The sequence below is a fragment of the Falco peregrinus genome, chromosome 18, assembly GCF_023634155.1.
Source record: "Falco peregrinus isolate bFalPer1 chromosome 18, bFalPer1.pri, whole genome shotgun sequence".
In the NCBI taxonomy this organism is placed as follows: Eukaryota; Metazoa; Chordata; class Aves; order Falconiformes; family Falconidae; genus Falco; species Falco peregrinus.
In genome coordinates this window covers 1648253-1664488 of record NC_073738.1, presented here as the reverse complement: position 1 = coordinate 1664488, position 16236 = coordinate 1648253, and the positions used below count along the sequence as shown (strand labels likewise).

Genomic DNA, 16236 nt, shown 5'->3' with positions numbered 1-16236 from the left:
GCGGGGACCCCGCTGCCGTCACCAGGCTTCAGCGTTTCAGACCCGCCCGCCAGGCGCGCGGCCAATCACAAGCAGAGCTCGGCTGCCTCCCATCTCCCATTGCTTTCTTTGCCTGTCAATCATTATGAGGACGACCAACCGAGAGACGGATTTTGAGTTACTCCCGCCCACGAGGAAGTCTGCCTCCCCGCCTCGAAGGCTTGTCAATCAATCAGCGGACCGCGGCAGGATGAGCTTGTTCCCATTAGCTAGCCGAGCTGTCAATCAGAGATCTGCCCTCCCGTTGGGTCTCCGCTTCCGTCCGTCACCTCGGAGGTCCGCGCCCATTGGCGGAGCTGTCACTCCATCATGGGTCCTATTGCTCGGCGGAGCTGCCCGTCAAGGGGCAAGCCGCAGCGGATTGGCTGTCGATAAAGCATCTCGCCGTTTGTTGGCTAGAGCGGCGGAAAATCGAGTAGGGATTGGTCAAGAAGCCGCCGAGGGGCGGGTCACTCAGGGCGGTGCCCGGGCGGCCCCGGAGGAGGAAGATGGCGCCGTGAGGGGGTCGGAGCCGCCGCTGCCGCCGCCGCTCCGGCCGGTCTGTGCGGGCCCGCGGCGGGGGCGGGCGCGATGGAGCGGGGGGCGGCAGCGCCAGCGGGGCCGGGCCCGGAAGGGGCGTGCGGCCTCCCCGGCCCGCCCTCCCCGAGCGCCGGGCGGGCGGGCGGCGCTTCCGGGGCCGAGGCCCGGTCGGGGGGCGGGCTCGCTACCTCGGCCCGCCTCCCGGGGACCGCTGCCGCCGCCGGGAGGGGCCGGGGCGGGGCGGCCCCGCGGCCGGGGGGGGGCCGGGCCGTGTGCGGGGGGTTCCCCGGTACGTGGTGGCGGGGAGCCGGGGGGGCCCGGCCGGTAGGTAGGGGTCCCCCGAGGCCGCCCTGCGTTCCGGTGTGGGGAGCCCGGCTCGGGGGGGCGAGGTGTGTCCTGCCGGGGGGGCCGGGCTGCTGCGGGGGTCCCTGGTGGGGGGGGGGGGGGGAAGTGGCCGTGCTGGGGTCGCGGGGAGCGGGCGCAGGGGGGGCCCGGGCCTGGGAGCCCCCCCGCGTTGCCCAGGGGCTGGGGGGCTGCGGCTGGGGGCGAAGCTGCCCCGGTGTGTGTGGGGTGCGTGGGGCTGGGGGCAGTGTGCTGGCAGGCGGGGCTGGGGGGCGCTGGTGTGTGTCTGGGGGGCTCTGCGGCCGCATCCTCTTCTGGCCCCTGGGACGTGGAGGGGGGGCTCCGGGGCCCGTTCCCCTCGGGCATTGGCGGTCCGGGGGGGGGGGGCCTGCAGGGCAGAGCTGGGGGCAGCTACCCGGGGCTGGGGGTGCAGCAGGGGGTACGGGCTGAGGAAGCGTCTGCGGGCCCTGGCGATGTGCTGTCCAACAGGGGCTGGGCCGCCCCGGGAGCCACAGGTGCTCCTGATGCTGCTGGAAGTTTCCACCGGGGTCTGGTATCACTCTGGGGGAGCCGCCGCTCGAGGGTGCCCTGTGATCCGCTCGCTCCCGAGGCTCGAAACCTCCCGACCTTCGTATGTGCGGAGCGAGGAGCTGCTCCCTCCTCTCCCAGGCCGGCCCAGCCGCGGAGTGCCTGTGCATCCTTGGCAGCACAGCCGGCCTGGCTCGCTTTACTTCAGCTGCTTCTCCTCTTACTCCTCCTTAAACACAGCCAAAACACCAGGGAATTTCCCCCCAGCATCAGGAAGGAGAAAACAAACTCAGATGTTGGCAAGTGGCTGTAACGCCTGCGCTGGCAGAGGCGTGGTCGGAGTCAGACCAAGAGTTAAAACAGCAACAACAGAAATCCTGGCCAGGTTATTCTAATGCATTGCTTGATTTCCTGCTGTTAATATGTAAATACACAGGTGTTTGAGCTCCTTTACACCCGACTTTGAATACTTGCTTACAGCCCTGACAAACAAATGGGGCTGCTACCACTGGCATGGTTTTCTCCCCGATGACTGTGCTTAGCTTCATAATCCTGAGTGGTTTTTTGCAGTTGCTGAGGTCGTTCGTGGATTTTAGGGAACTCTGATTCACCTTCATGCTTAAGGTGCTAATTAAAACCGTGGTAACTCAGATCAGGTGTGTCAATTGGCTTAAACCGAGTGCTGTAAGTTAGGATTGTGTTCACCCTGCTGTACCCCCGAAAAATCCGTCAGGCAGGTGGGAAGGGTATTTTGGGGAGTAGGGACTCCCCTGCAACTGGAATACCTGGACTGGTGGTGTGCACTTTGTAAGTTGGTGTGGTATTTCCTCTCTCAGCGGGGCTGTGAGAAGATAACGAGGATATCGCAGTGACAGGGCTTGAAATCGTTGTCTAAAATTTACAAAACTTTTCCAGACTCCTCCGAAAGGGAGTTTTGTAGCTGTTCAAAAGTGCTTGTGCTGCTCGAGCTGCAGGATGGGGTGTTGGTTGTGGCTTTGAGGACTGGCAGGTACCTTCTTGTCAGCGTTTTTCTCTGTCCCGGGCTCCTCAGCTGAGCTGGAAGCCGTAGATCTTGCGGAGGACTGCCTGGCAGCTCCCCGAGGAGAAGCGCTTGTCCTGGTTAGGAAGGAAAAAAAAAATCTCTCCCCTTTATGTCTCTTGTAGAATATTGAAGATAATGGCACGGTTTCCAAAATAGATAAATTCTTGTGAGAAGCGAAGGAGCAACCTCTGAGCAAACCTACCAATCGTGCCGGTAGTGAGCGGTCCAGCTGGCTGCTAGCAGGCGTTTCCTCCGGCTGGACATGGGGTCTCACGGGCTGGCGCGGTTGGTAAGTTTTTCTCTTCCTACGGCTCCATCACTTGAGTCCTGTGGACTTTTTTTTTTCCCTGCGCTGTGAACTCACGGCGGACTCGGAGAGCTCCTTGAAGCGCTGTCAGGCAGACCTCGGAGTATCTGGATAGTTGGCTGGGACATGAGGCACTTGGTCTGTGTGTCCTGGGGCAGGAATGAGTCCTGGTTGTTCTCGTTTGAGGAACATAATAAAAATAAAAAAAAGAGTTCTCCAGCCAGAAATCACTGAGTTTTAGGTTGCTTTGTCCTTTTATGGGGGTGAAGGCAGGCAAGGGGGTGAGGAGGTTGTTGTTTCCAGTCTGTGGGGAGACAGTTTCCATACAAAAGCTGAGGAAGAGGAGGATGGCCAAGAAAAAAAACCTAATTTTATGAATCAGTGCTCCTTAATTGCCATAAGGGAGACTCCTCTTCCGCTTGAGGCTTGGCTGGGGGTTTACAGAAGGGCAAACCGGGCCTGAACTGCTCAGCACATTCTTCCTGGGGCGGGAATAAGCGTGTAACACAGAGTGGGTGATGATTTCCTGCTGCTCATCTGTGAGAGGGTCCGTATCCCCCAGGGCCTTTCCAGAAACCTTCCCCACAGGCAGCGACAGTCCCACTCTCAGATCTGTCCTGGGCAAACGTGCAGAGAGTGAAGCCCTGTGCTTTGGTACCTGCTGGATTTCACCACGTTGCGAGTAGCTTTATGCCGCATTACACCCTCAGGATGTGAAACTGTCACTGCTGGACTCGGACGTAAATTGTACAAGTGAGAAACTCACGGAGGGATTACACTGCAACTGCAGCGACACAGGGCTTCTCCCCCAGTCATTATCCTTATTTATTTGTTCGGGGCTAATGGGATCTCTCCTGGTATGTGTCTCTCTCTCTGGCCAGCTCAGCGTTGCTCTTATTTGTAGTCAGGGCTGTTAATCCTCAGCAGTGCCCTAATTCTGCTGAAAGGGAGGGTGCAGCCATTGAACTCGGGCAGCCGTACAAGCTCCCAGCTTTCTGGGAAGAAAGCGTCCTTTTATCGCAGGCCAGCTTGCTGGGTGCGAGCGTCTGATGCTTTCATCTCCGTGGAGGTTGCCACAGTGAGCAGCAGCGAGTGGCTTCAAGGGAATGGATGCCCTTCGCTGTGGAACGGGGCGAGTCATTTCCATGCGATGCCATCCCAGGCGCCTGGGACTCTGACCTGACTCTTCCTGGGGATTTATGCCCTCGGACACAGCAGGCTGTGAAAGAGCCTTCGTGGAGCCTGTGCTGGCGAGGGGCGAGCTGCCTGCCTTTGGGAAGCGGGCTCCTTGGTGACTTGGCCCAGGGCCCGATCGCTCGGTTTCTTAGGGGCTTTCTGTTTGGCAAAAGGCTTCGTGTTCCCAGGGAGGGGATGTCTGGCTCGGTTTGTGCCGTGCAGGCCGGCCGAGGGGCGCGGGGGGAGCTGAGGGCCCTCACCTCTATAGTTCTAGGCGAGCGCTGACGGCATCTCAATTACTTAGAAGACTTTTCTCCCAGCCTTAAGCTGTATTAAGACGTGACGTCCGGCCCTTGCGTTGGGCAGCAACGTGCGCACCTCCTGTGCCGTCCCTGCTAGCTGATGGCCTCAAAATGAAAAGAACCTCCTTTATTTTCCCACTGTAGACGTGCCTTTTGCCCGGGGCTCCTGCACCCACGTTGCTGGCAGCAACCTGCTGCTTCGAGCAAGGTCGAGTTTGCCCTTCCTGAGGCTGGGTGCTGGCCATGCCACCCTCAGCCGGCCGGTGCTGGTGCCTCCTGCCCCCGCTGCGCGTGTTGCTGCCGAGCCTGTGCCGTGCTGAGCTGTGGAGCGTGAAGTTTGCTCCCTTTGAAGCAAACCCCATGCCTACTTTTCTCCACACGTGTAGTCCATCTTCCTACCCTGGATCTCCCGCAGCTCCCCCGGCAGGAGTGCCGGGTTGGCAAATGGTGACTCTGCTTGGGCCTGGAGCCAGAGACCGACACTGCTGCAGTCCTGGGACGTGGTTCTTGCCTGCTCCCTGCAAGCAGCAAAAAGCCACTCACTGTGCTCACACAACAATTAATTTTTGGCTGGTATGATGTGTTATAAGCCATCCGGGACTTCATATCGTGCTACTTGTCCTCTGCCAGCATTTCCCATCACTCCTGCCATCCAAGCATGCCTGTAAATACCACGGCGCTGGCTTCCTATCGGCTCTCCCACCCTGGGGCTGTGTTTCAGAGACTCCCTGAGTAAACCTGAAGCATCCGTATTCCTCAGACAGCCGTAATTCCCCACTTGAAGTCAGGACGTTGTCAGCAGCAGTAATAGAGAGTGTTTGAGCTCAGACAAGTTTTCCCTGGCACCTTATCTAGGCAAATGTTATCAAGCTAGCGAGCCATACAGCAACTGCTGGATGGGGATGTCTGGGGAATTTGCCGAAGGAAATGTCAAGGATGAAATGTCTTTCCAGTCCAGAACAAAAGATTTAGCAAATTGTAAGGATTTAGGAGTCCCTTTCCCTGGTTTTGCTGTCTTAAACCTTTAAAAAGAAACTGCTGTAGCTGCCCCAGTGGCAAGAAAAGCCCCAGCCTCGGTGTTACGGCTTCTGCGGCGATGTGTGTCAGAGATTCCAAACTCCAGAGGAAAGTGTTGAGAGGAAGGCAGCAAAGCCTCAGGGCAGTGAGTGGTCCCCATCCTTGCAGGTGGCCCTGCCCCATCCCACTCTCGCTCTTCACCATCCGAGGAGCCGCGGCCACTTGCCTTGCACCCTCCCTGCCTGCCTGCGTCTGCTGAGGCCCTTGAGCAACTGGCTCCTCCACTGTAACTTTGCCCCTCTCCTCTCCCCGGTGCGCAGACCCCACTGAAGCTGTAGGCTCTGTGGGCACCTCCTCATCTTCGTGTGCTGCCCACTGCTGATCTCCCTGCTCGCCGACGGTTTTTCTCGACCTCCCCAGGTCCCGCTGCCAGCCAGCACCAGCAGCTTTATTTTATTCCCTGAAGTGACCCTTTAATTACATAATGACTTACAAACACAGCCCCAACAACATACCAAAAATAATTGAAACAATGTTCTTTCCAGCCTTCAAAAACACGACTCTATACCAAAACTCTGTCCTTTTTAATTCCCAAAGTTAAAAAAACCAGGCAGCAGGGAGATGGCATGGGCTGGAAACTGGGAAGCTGTAGGCTCACTGGGCATGTCTGCCTCTGCTTTGAAGTGGGGGCTCCTCAGGGCAGCAGTGGTCTCTGTCAGCCCTGGGGGGGGGGACGGACGACTTCGGGTCACAGCTGTGCTGGGATGCAGCAAATAAGTGAGGGCTGCAGCCGGTTGTTCACCGTAATTGGCATTTCCCTTTGGTGGCAAGCAAAGGTCAAAGGAAAGTGCAGGGAGAAAGTGGAGAGGCGGTGAGATTTCTCTAGCCCCTTTGCAACCCCCCCTGCTGAAGGTGTGTGTGTGAGGTGTGACATTTTGGGTGATGCAGGGAGACACCAGGAGAGTCCCCCCCGAGCACTGGGGCCTTGGGCTGGGCGCACCGAGGAGCTGCAGTCTCGGCTCTTGCTGCTGATCTTATTCCTTTTCTCTCTGCTTCCTCCTCGTAGATCAAGAGACAGCATGGCTGCGACTGCTGCCGTCAGCCCCAGTGAATACCTGCAGCCAGCTGCCTCCACTGCCCAGGTGAGTACAGGGGCATCGCCGGGGTGGAGGGACATGTCCCGGGCTGCAGGACAGCAAACGCTGCATCGTTCGGCCCCTCCTGCCTCCGCTGTAGCCAGCGTTGCTGCGTCAGGAGGAGGGCTGGTTGCAGGACAGGCTGGGGAGCTGTGCTCTGGACCTGTTCCCAGCCCCAACGCCAACTCTTCTGGAGTGTTCTTTCTCCTCCCTGCGGTGTGTTTTTCTGAAGGACCTCTTGGATTGCGTTAGCAGCTGACATCACAAGGTGGTCTTGGAATTAAAACTGTGTGACACTCCAGGGTGTGTGGAATGGGTGTAAATACCAGCAGACTTACAGGGTATTTGCAGCTTTATAGAGGTTGTAAGAGCACAGGCACACAATTAAAAGGCAGTCACCATCCTGATGGCTAAAAGTAGTGTGACGAGGGTTGGCTAAAGGCACACGTGGTGTGGGTAATTAAGCAATTCCTTTAATAAGGGGTGTCTCATTGGCATGGACTGGATTGCCTTTGATAGCATGTGCCCTTTCCTTCACTGACTTGATCTCTAGGTGTGTAGCACAAGCCCCTGTCTCTAACGAACCTGTCTTCCTCCTGGCTCCCCAGGACTCCCAGCCGTCTCCTCTAGCCCTCCTTGCAGCGACATGTAGCAAAATCGGTCCCCCTGCAGTGGAAGCTGCCGTGACTCCTCCTGCCCCTCCTCAGCCAACGCCTCGCAAACTCGTCCCCATCAAACCTGCTCCGCTTCCTCTTGGCTCCGGTAAGAACAGCTTTGGGATCCTGTCGTCAAAAGGGAACCTCTTCCAGATCCAGGGCTCTCAGGTCGGCACCTCCTACGCTGGGGGGCAGCTGGTTTTTGCCATTCAGAACCCAACTGTCATCAACAAGGGCACCCGCTCGTCCGCCAACATCCAGTACCAGGCAGTGCCCCAGATCCAGGCCACGAGGGGACAGACCATCCAGGTCCAGCCCAACCTCACCAACCAGATCCAGATTATTCCAGGCACGAATCAAGCCATCCTCACCCCTTCCTCTTCCTCTCACAAGCCCGTGCCCATCAAACCAGCTCCGGTGCAGAAGGGTGGAGCGTCACCGGTGCAGGGCACAAGCAACGTGGTCAAGTTAGCTGGTGGCGGCAACGTGACTCTTACCCTGCCCGTGAACAACCTGGTGAACGCCGCTGAGCCAGGCACGCAGGCTCAGATCCTTGCAGAGAGCTCCTTGAAGCCCTGCAAAAAGACTCGAAAGAAAGCCATGTCGCCCCGCCCAGCCCACTGCCATGGCTGTGGCCGAGCAGGTGGAGACGGTGTTAATAGAGACCACGGCAGAGAACATCATCCAGGCGGGCAACAATCTGCTCATCGTGCAGAGCCCAGGCTCCGGCCAGCCGGCCGTGGTGCAGCAGGTACAGGTGGTGCAGCCCAAGCAGGAGCCGCAGGTGGTGCAGATCCCGCAGCAGGCCCTGCGCGTGGTCCAGGCTGCCTCCGCCACGCTCCCCACTGTCCCTCAAAAATCCTCCCAGAACTTCCAGATCCAGACGACGGAACCCACTCCTACCCAGGTACCATCTCCTGCGTTCTGCGAGGTCTCTCTGCCCTGTTTCTCCTCTCAGCCCTCACCCAGGCTTTAGAAAGCTGAAGGGGTTTGTGAGCCGCCAGACATTCCCAACTTGTTCAGCCATCGCTCGTGTGGATTCTCTGATGTCTAAGAAGGGTTGGGAGCACAGCTGTTCCTTCGGTGGGGGTTTATTAAGTCTCCCTTTTTGGCCACCTGCTTTTGTAGGACCTGTAGAAATGCAGTGTCCTCAAAACCTCTGCTGTGCCACCAGCTGGGCGTGGGATGAGCCAGCCTGCTCAGGAGCTCCTGGGGGGTAGAGGGAGGTGGGGGAGTGGGGCTCACAGCCTGGAGGACTGTATCTTTAGTGTTGCCTTTGGAAACCAGGCCGCAAGGCCAGAGCAGCCCTTTGGCCCCAGGGAAGGCCAGGACCTTCCTTCAGGAGGTTGCCAAGAAGATGCTCGGGCAACTTCTCCTGCTCTTTGGCTCATCGCAGGCTCAGATTCCTGGGTTGCGTGGGGAGGGTGACCATTGCGCTGGAGAGGGGTCTGCACGGTGGCAGTACCCGGTCTCATTCCTCTTCTCTCCTCCCATCAGGTCTACTTCAAAACGCCATCGGGCGAGCTGCAGACAGTGGTGCTCCAGGAAGCCCCAGCCATGACGGTGGCTCCGTCTGGGACCTCTTGCACCTGCCCCGTGTCCCGCAGCTCCGGCACGGGGGGCAGCAGCAGCAAGAAGCCAGCCACGCGCAAGGAACGCACCCTGCCGAAGATCGCTCCCGCCGGAGGCATCATCAGCTTGAACGCGGCTCAGCTGGCGGCCGCGGCGCAGGCCATGCAGACCATCAACATCAACGGCGTGCAAGTCCAGGGCGTGCCTGTCACCATCACCAACACTGGAGGTGGGCTGCGCCCCGCTCTGCGTGGGTCGGGTGGGAGGTGGGCTGCGCCCTGCTCTGCGTCGGGGGAGGAGGGACAGCAAGACACAGGCAGCTGCCTGACCCGGAGGACAGAAAGCCCCCCCCCCCCCCCCCCTTGCTAGCAGCACACTTCGCTTTGCCCGGGGTGTTGCAGCTTTGCAAAGAGATCCCTTGCACCCTGAGGCTGAATGTTGCTGACTGTTCAGTGCCACCCGCTTCTCTGGCTTCTCTTGCTCCAGGAATTGTGTAGAGTTTTGTAGAGTGTCTCTTTGCTGGTTCCCCTGCACGTTCCTGAGCCCGTCCCGCTCAGCTGTGTCAGGGAGGGTGGTTAGTGGAGGTGGCTGCCTACGGGGGCAGGCTTTGTGGTTGTGCTGAGCTGGAGGATGTGTCTGAGCGCAGGGACTGAGGCCGCCCGAGAGCCCAGAGCAGCTCTGCCATCTCCGCAGCTCTGGGCAGGCAGCAGGCTGAGCTGTGCCCAGGCCCCTGGGGCGAGATGGGTGTCTTTTTTTTTCCAGAGAGCTGGGACCCAGGCAGGCGGAGGGACGTGATGCACCGGGGTTTTCCCTCCTGCAGCCCCTACCACAAAGCACACTGCCAGGTCCCAGTCCCAGGGCTGGGACATCTCCTTGCATCTGCTGGGTGCGGTGGGTGCTGGTTTGGGCTTCCAGGAGTCAAACCAGGAGACGTGCCTTCACACACACGCTTGTATGTTCCTCCGAGCATACAAGGGATTACAATCTGAGGGATTACTGTTCCCTCAGAGCGAACCCAGCCCCTCATCTCCCCACTTGTCACATGGGACAAGTGTCTTCCTTAAGCCAAAAATAGCCAGACATGGCCCTGGCTAGTGGCTGGAGCGGTCCGTGAGCCGCAGACAGCCCGGTGCATGCCTGCCCCCGCGCCGCCGGCTCATCTCCCCGCTGCCAGGAGAGACACGTCCTGGCAGCCGCTCTGTCCTCCCGTCCTGCCAGCAAACCTTCCCCAGCCCGGTCCCGGCGGTGTGGGCTGCCACCAGGGAGCCGCGGGGAGGAAGCTGTGTCTGAGGGAAGTTTATCTGCTTTCTGATCCAGAAAGACCTGCTGCCATGCGGTGGTTTCTCTCTCAGCAAGAACCGGCAGGAGTCCAGGCTCAGTTTTGCAGTCAGAAGCTGTTCTTTCTTGCTTGACTAAATGATGTCAGCATAAAACACGGGCCAGCGTGGTTTCGTGCTCTGCAGCAGGCCACTGTCCTCACTGGGGTTGCTTTTAAGGGGGTTTTTAATTGCTGCTTTGCGTGTAAATGTGGAGCCAGCCGCGAGCGAGCGTCAGGGAGATGCCACAGGCAGATGTTGCTGCTGTCTGCGCTGCTGCCCGCAACGTGCCACAAGGCTGGCGGGGGGCCCGGTAGGACCTGCTGGCTGCTGCCCCGTGAATGAAATGAATTCAGTCGGGTCTCAGCCTGGTTTCAGCTAGGACATGGCCACCTCCCAAGGGCTGCCCCGACGCTGGGCTTCGTGCTTTCCCTCCCAGTGTGTCTGTTGGCACCTTTGCTCTGCCTGCACCCCCAAACCCATCCTTCCTCTCTACAGTCACCCCTTCTTTGCTCTGCTGTCAGATCCCACTCCTCCTCCTCCTCCTCCTTCCCTGCTGCCCTGAGAGCAGCCATCCTGCTTGCTGACGCTGACCCCATCTTCTTCTTTCCAGCCCCCGTCACGGCTGCTGGGTGCTGTGCAAGGCCCAGGCTGCCGCCTCCGTGAGCGCCCGAGCGTGGAGCGGCCCTTAGGGTCTGGGGTAAGTCCCGTTTTTTTGGTCAATATATTGCACGTTTTTTCAAAGTTTCTTTTTTGTTTCCTCTTTGGTCATTTCCCCACCCCGAAGGGTCAAACCAAAAACTTTGAAAAACCGCACAGTATATTCAGAAAAAAGGGACTTACCGGCCCCGCTTGGGGACCAGCACGTGGCAGGGCAGGGGGGCCGTGGCGGTGCTGCATGCGGGGCTGGGGCCTTCGAGACCCAGGGTGTCCCGTCCCACACGCCGGGGGGGGGGGGGCAGGGCGCGGCTTTCCTCCGGCCAACTGCCTCCGGAGGGTTCCGGCAGGATCCGCGCGTGGAGCATGGACGGCCACGTTGGGCACCGGTGCGCGGGCGCAGCGCGGCCCCCCGGGAGCGGAGGGGCAGAGCCTGACTCCCCCTTTTCCCCTCCAGGCCAGCAACAGCTGACTGTGCAGAACGTGTCCGGCAACAACCTGACCATCAGCGGCCTGAGCCCGACCCAGATCCAGCTCCAGATGGAGCAAGCGCTGTCCGGAGAGATTCAGCCGGGGGAGAAGAGGCGGCGGATGGCGTGTACCTGCCCCAACTGCAAGGACGGGGAGAAGAGGTGAGCACGGAGGGGGAGAGGGGCAGCCCCACGGAACCGGCACCCATCTCCAAGGCTAACGGTGGCTTTCCTCGCCAGGCTGGGGGACCCAGGGAAGAAGAAGCACATCTGCCACATCCCCGAGTGCGGGAGGACCTTCCGCAAGACCTCGCTGCTGCGTGCTCACGTGCGCTTGCACACGGGCGAGCGCCCCTTTGTCTGCAACTGGGTCTTCTGCGGGAAGCGCTTCACACGCAGCGACGAGCTGCAGCGGCACGCTCGCACGCACACAGGTCTGCAGCCCCACGGGGCACGGCTGGGCGCCGTGGCGTGGCCCCCTCCCTCCCAGGGCAGCCCCCAAATCATGGCCCAGCCCCTGTGGGGTCCTGAGCCTTGCAAGGGCCGAGGGCATGTGCTGAGCTGAGGACTGGGATGATCTTGGGCCGCGGCACGTTGTCCTTGTGATTTGCCTGAGTTAGCGGGAGGGACTGGAGAACCTGGGGCGGGGGTCTCTGCTGCTTTGGGGCTCTCCGGGTGATGGTGGTGACAGAGGGGAAGGGGCTGGTGTGGAGCGGCTGCGAAGGGGACCTGTCATGGGGCTGTCACTGCCACCCCGGGAGGTCCCCGCTGCCCTGACATGGCTGGTTTAGGGGAACACGGGGACAAAAGCAGGTGGGTGACGGTGGTACCGGGGCCGCGGCCCACTGGCTGCCACCCCCTGACCGCCACCTCTCTTCCCCACAGGTGACAAGCGGTTTGAGTGCGCCCAGTGCCAGAAACGCTTCATGCGGAGCGACCACCTGACGAAGCACTATAAAACCCACCTGGTCACCAAGAACTTGTAGGGCCAGGAGCTGCCCCACGGCTCCCTGGCTGTGCAGACAGACCCTGCGAGGGCACCAGCCTGCGACGCCGCAGCACTCCAGCATCCCCGGCCGCGGCCGCCTGCGAACGGGAGCCCTCGGGGACATCCTCCTGCCCTTCCTCCTGTGCCGCCTGGGCCCCCACGCAGAAGCCGCCCTTGCCGAAGGGGGCGAGGGGCCGATCCTCCCTGCACACCCCTGGGGCCGCGGGGTGGCCCCGCAGAGGCCCAGAGCCCGGTGAGACGTGTCATGGCCGCGCGGGAGCCGGGCATGGAGGTGACTGTACGCTCCGGTGCGCAAGGGCTGGGAGAGGCTCCACAGCACATTCCTACTTTATATTTAAAGTCTATAAATAGCTATAAATATCTATATAACCCCCTTTGGAAGGTCCCTTTTTTCTATGGAGATCGTTGCCTTATGCTCCCCGCTCCCGATTACAAACACTGTGTATTGTGAGTGCTTTTTTAAATCTTTATTTAATATCTCTCTTAAGATGCTGCCCATCTTCTCGACCCTTTTTTCTCTCCTAACATTTCTTTTCCAATACTGAAGAGATTTTTTTTTTTTTCTCCCCCCTTTCTGATGATTTTTCTCTTCCCCCCTTTTCTGTTTCCAAGTGACGTGGCATTTCCTTTTGAATTCTGGGACTGCAGCCCCCTTTCCTGCCCCGTGTGCTGCTCGCCATCCCCACTGTGTATAGTGTACATTGTATCATAGATTATATTGCTTTTGTGTTTACTACATGTTTAAAAAAAAAACACATGGCTTGTTATTTTTGAGCTTTTAAATTAAACAAATCCACTTTATTTTTTAGTTGTAACTGCCCAAGGTTGTTTTCTGGATTACGTGACAGATCTGTTATACTTTAACAACTGTAACTGGCTGGCCGGTGTGGAGTCAGCCGGGAGCTTTCCTTGCTAAATAAATTTAGCTGCCAGAGGCAAATCCAGTGCAGCGTGTGCCGCCAAGGGTCCTTTCTCTCTGGAGCCGGCCTGGTGCGAGCCGTGGTGCTGGGCTGGGCACCGCCGCGAAGGGTGAAGAGCTGAAGGCGGAACGCTCGGCGTGGCCGCGGGGAGGGCGAGCTGCCGGCCTTCTCGGGCAGAAAGCAAGCGGGGTTTATTTAGGGGAATCCCAAACATCACTGGAAATGGACTTATTTACAGAAAAATGGTCCCAAGCCGTGGCTGGATGCGTGGAGCCGCTGCTGTGTGCAGGAGCAGCTCTGCTGCCGGGGGTGGCTGTGGCCGCTGGCTCTGCCCCTGGCGCTGGGGGACACTGGCACCACGATGCCAACGGTGGCACCGGTGTGGCACCAGCATCTCCCTGCTCCAAGCGGCCCTTGCCCCTGCCAGCACCCACTCCCCGCTGCTGGGGGGAGCGGGACACGTGGCTGTGGACCCTCGGGCCGTGGCGCCGTGGGGCTGAGCCAGCCGGTCTCTGTAGGGCGCCTCCAGCTGCAGCCCCTCTGTGAGCACAGGGGTATGATCCCACCGCACCAGAGGGCTCAGGGCTTGTCCCCCCGCACGGTCGGTGGGCCATGGCCGTCCCGTGGGGCTCAGCTCACTCCATGACCACCTTCCTGACGGCCCACCAGGACCTGCCGCACTTGCTGTTGATGACGGCGTTGAAGTTGCAGCCGTGGCCACACAGCTTGGTGCCATGCTCTGCGGGGTGGAGGGGGACTGGACCTCACTCGTGGGTGGCACCGTGGCCTGTCCTCACCTACCGCAGCACCGGCAGGGGACAAGGGACCCTGTCCCACCCCCCTGTCCCCTACCTTTGATGGCGTTGACCATGGCCATGGGCAGGCGGAGGGGACGCTCCATGGTGGCGTTGTGGGCGATGTGCTGCCCCGTGGCTGAGGACCGGGCCAGCGTCTCCCACCAGAAGTAATCGAGCAGCCGCTGGGTCATGAGCTTGGGCTTGTCGGTGGAGACCTGCGAGACGTTGTCCAGCTGCAGGTGGGTGACGTAGACCCCCGAGTTGGGGACCAGTTCCAGTTTGGGCCTCCCATTCTCCTGCAGCGAAGGGGAGAGCTCTCTTCTGGCTCCTAGACGGAGCCTGGGGACCCCCTGCCCTGTGCCCAGGCTCTCCCGGGGTACCCTGACACCCTCTGTCCCTTGGAGACCCCTGGGTCACCTCTCCTGTGCCTTGGGGTAACCCTGTTGTCCCCTATGCTCCAAGCACAGCAATGTGCCCAGTGGCACCCCAGGAGCCTTGGTGGGACCCCAGGAGCTCCAGCCAGCCCCCACACACCTCGATGGGTGATGCCCAGAGCGGGGTGCCATCAGCGTGTCCCCCCCGCTCTCCTCCCAGAGGCAGGCAGTATCGGTGAGCGCAGCGGGGCTGCCAGCCCCCTCCTTGGTGCCCGGGCAGGGGGGGAAGCCACTGGGCAGCCCTGCCCACAGCCTCCAGGCTGGGGGGCTCCGGGGGACATCGGCCAGGGCACAGCCCTGCTCCCCGGGGCTGGGAGCGGAGAAGGGCTGAAGCCCCCCAGCCTGTGGGGACAGAGGGGTGCTGGCTGCACAGGGCTGTCCCGCTCGCCCCAGCGCTGCCGGGGGCCGGGGCAAGGCTGGTCCTCAGCCTCTGTAGGGTGAGGAGCTGTGTGGGTTGGGGACACAGGGGCAGAGCTGTCCCCAGACCCCCATGCTGTGAGGACAGAGACCCACCTGCACAGTGGCATTGCTCTCCAGCAGCCCCACCAGCCCCTTGAGGGATGTTGCTGTCACTGATGCCTGTGGGGACACCGGGGGGTGGGGGGTGGGGGGGGTGGATGACACCCATGGGATACACCTTGTCCCTGGGCAGCTCCCCTCCATCCCCCACAGCCCTGCCAGCCTGTCCCTGTCCCCTTCTACCTCTGTCTGTCCCAGTGCCACCCCACAAACCGGGTCCCCTCCCCATCACCCTGTGCGCCCACCGCCCTTACCAATGCAGCTGGTGCCAGAGGCCAGCAGGGTCCCGGTGGTGGTGGCAGCGGTAGCCAAGGGTCCCCCGCGGCCACCTCCGGAGGACAGCAGGTCATTCTCCTCCAGGCTGCGGACTTGGCTCCGGAGCTGCCGGTTTTCCAGCTCCAGCTGCCGGATCCAGCGGTCACGGTGCAGGACGACCTCGTCCCGGGCTGCCAGCGCCTGCTGCAGCTCCTGCACCTCCAGCTCCCGCAGCAGCTGGGGGTACAGCCCCGCCACCCTGCCTGCCCGCGGCCCCCAGCCCCCCCCGGACCCCCCCCGGCTCCCAGGGGCTCTCGGGTCCCCGGGGCTGGCCTGAGTGCCCAGGCTCAGCCGGGGTCTCTTCGTGGCTGTGATGTCCTCGGCGAGCAGGAGGGCTCTGGGGATGGCAAGGGCACGGGGTCAGTGCTGGCCCTCTGGGGGTCACAGCCACCTTGGCCAGTTTGGGGACACGGGCGTGGCACTGGTGCTGGCACAGGGATGTGTCCCTGCTCCGTACCTGTTGTGGCTTGGGCTGGGGGGCAGGGGGCCGGGGGGTCCTGCCCCCCCCAGGTGCTCGTCCTGGGGCTCGGCCCCGCCGTCAGCCATCAGTGCCAGTGTCGGGGTGCAGCAGCCCCCAGGTGCCTCGCCGGGGTGGTGGGACCCCCGTCCTGCTCAGAGGGGACCTGGCAGGGGGACACAGGTGGCCCCCCAGCACCCCCTGCTCTCTGCCCCACCCCCAGCCCCCTCCCCACGTTCCTGCCGTGTCCCCTTGCTGTCCCCACTGCCCCGCTCCCCAGGGCCCTACATGTCCCCAGTGTCCCCTCCGGGCCCCCGGCAGCTCCCCTGCCCACCGCTCACCTGCCCAGCCCTGTCCCTAAGTCTCTGCCCCACAGGACCCCCCGCCGTGTCCCCCAGACCCATGTCTTGCCCCCCCTTCCCTGTCCCCAGTGTCCCCATATACCTGTCCTCCCCCGTCTCGCAGCCCTTGTCCTTTGTCACCACCCCCACTGTTTCCCCCAGGCTCAACTACCCCGCCCCCACCCTCTCTGTGACCTCTGTCCCCAGGTCGCTGCCCGCTGCCCCCCCGCCCCGACGGACGCTGTACCTTTAAGGTCCCTCCATGTGGCTGTTTACAGCCCTGACCCCACTTCCGGGTCCGCGCGTCCCGCCCCCGCCGCCCCTCCAATTGGCTGGCGTCTCTCCTCTCCCCTCCCCGCGGTGGG

General features: G+C 61.2%; 2 protein-coding genes across 4 annotated transcripts; one reads left to right on the top strand and one right to left on the bottom strand.

Moving 5' to 3' along the window:
• Positions 1–585: 585 nt before the first annotated feature.
• Positions 586–12896, top strand: SP2 (Sp2 transcription factor). Its single transcript, XM_055789909.1, is given in 9 exon segments — positions 586–847; positions 1390–1813; positions 6339–6414; positions 7017–7669; positions 7671–7971; positions 8562–8865; positions 11067–11241; positions 11320–11513; positions 11965–12896. Coding segments are annotated over 9 exon segments (2466 nt in total). The 5' UTR covers positions 586–609; the 3' UTR covers positions 12066–12896.
• On the bottom strand, positions 12850–16201 carry LOC129782619 (uncharacterized). Of its 3 annotated transcripts, none has more exons than XM_055789911.1 (7): positions 16119–16201; positions 15531–15681; positions 15013–15410; positions 14753–14818; positions 14340–14581; positions 13861–14101; positions 12850–13747 (listed from the first exon to the last, which is right to left on the bottom strand). In XM_055789911.1, the coding sequence occupies exons 2-7, from the start codon at positions 15617–15619 to the stop codon at positions 13644–13646; spliced, it is 1140 nt and encodes a 379-aa protein (XP_055645886.1). In that variant the 5' UTR covers positions 15620–15681; positions 16119–16201; the 3' UTR covers positions 12850–13643. The 3 variants fall into 3 exon arrangements, with proteins under 3 accessions (XP_055645886.1, XP_055645885.1, XP_055645888.1); XM_055789910.1 differs by having other exon boundaries at positions 15531–15696; positions 16119–16188; XM_055789913.1 differs by lacking the exon at positions 16119–16201 and having other exon boundaries at positions 13861–14020; positions 15531–15969.
• Between the last annotated feature and the right edge of the window lie 35 nt (positions 16202–16236).

Excerpts from the sequence above, each read along its gene's own strand:
- LOC129782619 (XM_055789911.1), bottom strand. The coding sequence starts at position 15,619 with ATGGCTGACGGCGGGGCCGAGCCCCAGGACGAGCACCTGGGGGGGGCA. Across the intron at positions 14,582-14,752 it reads AGAGCAATGCCACTGTGCAG|GCTGGGGGGCTTCAGCCCTT; the intron begins GTGGGTCTCTGT and ends CTGTCCCCACAG. Across the intron at positions 14,102-14,339 it reads TCTGGGCATCACCCATCGAG|GAGAATGGGAGGCCCAAACT; the intron begins GTGTGTGGGGGC and ends CCTTCGCTGCAG.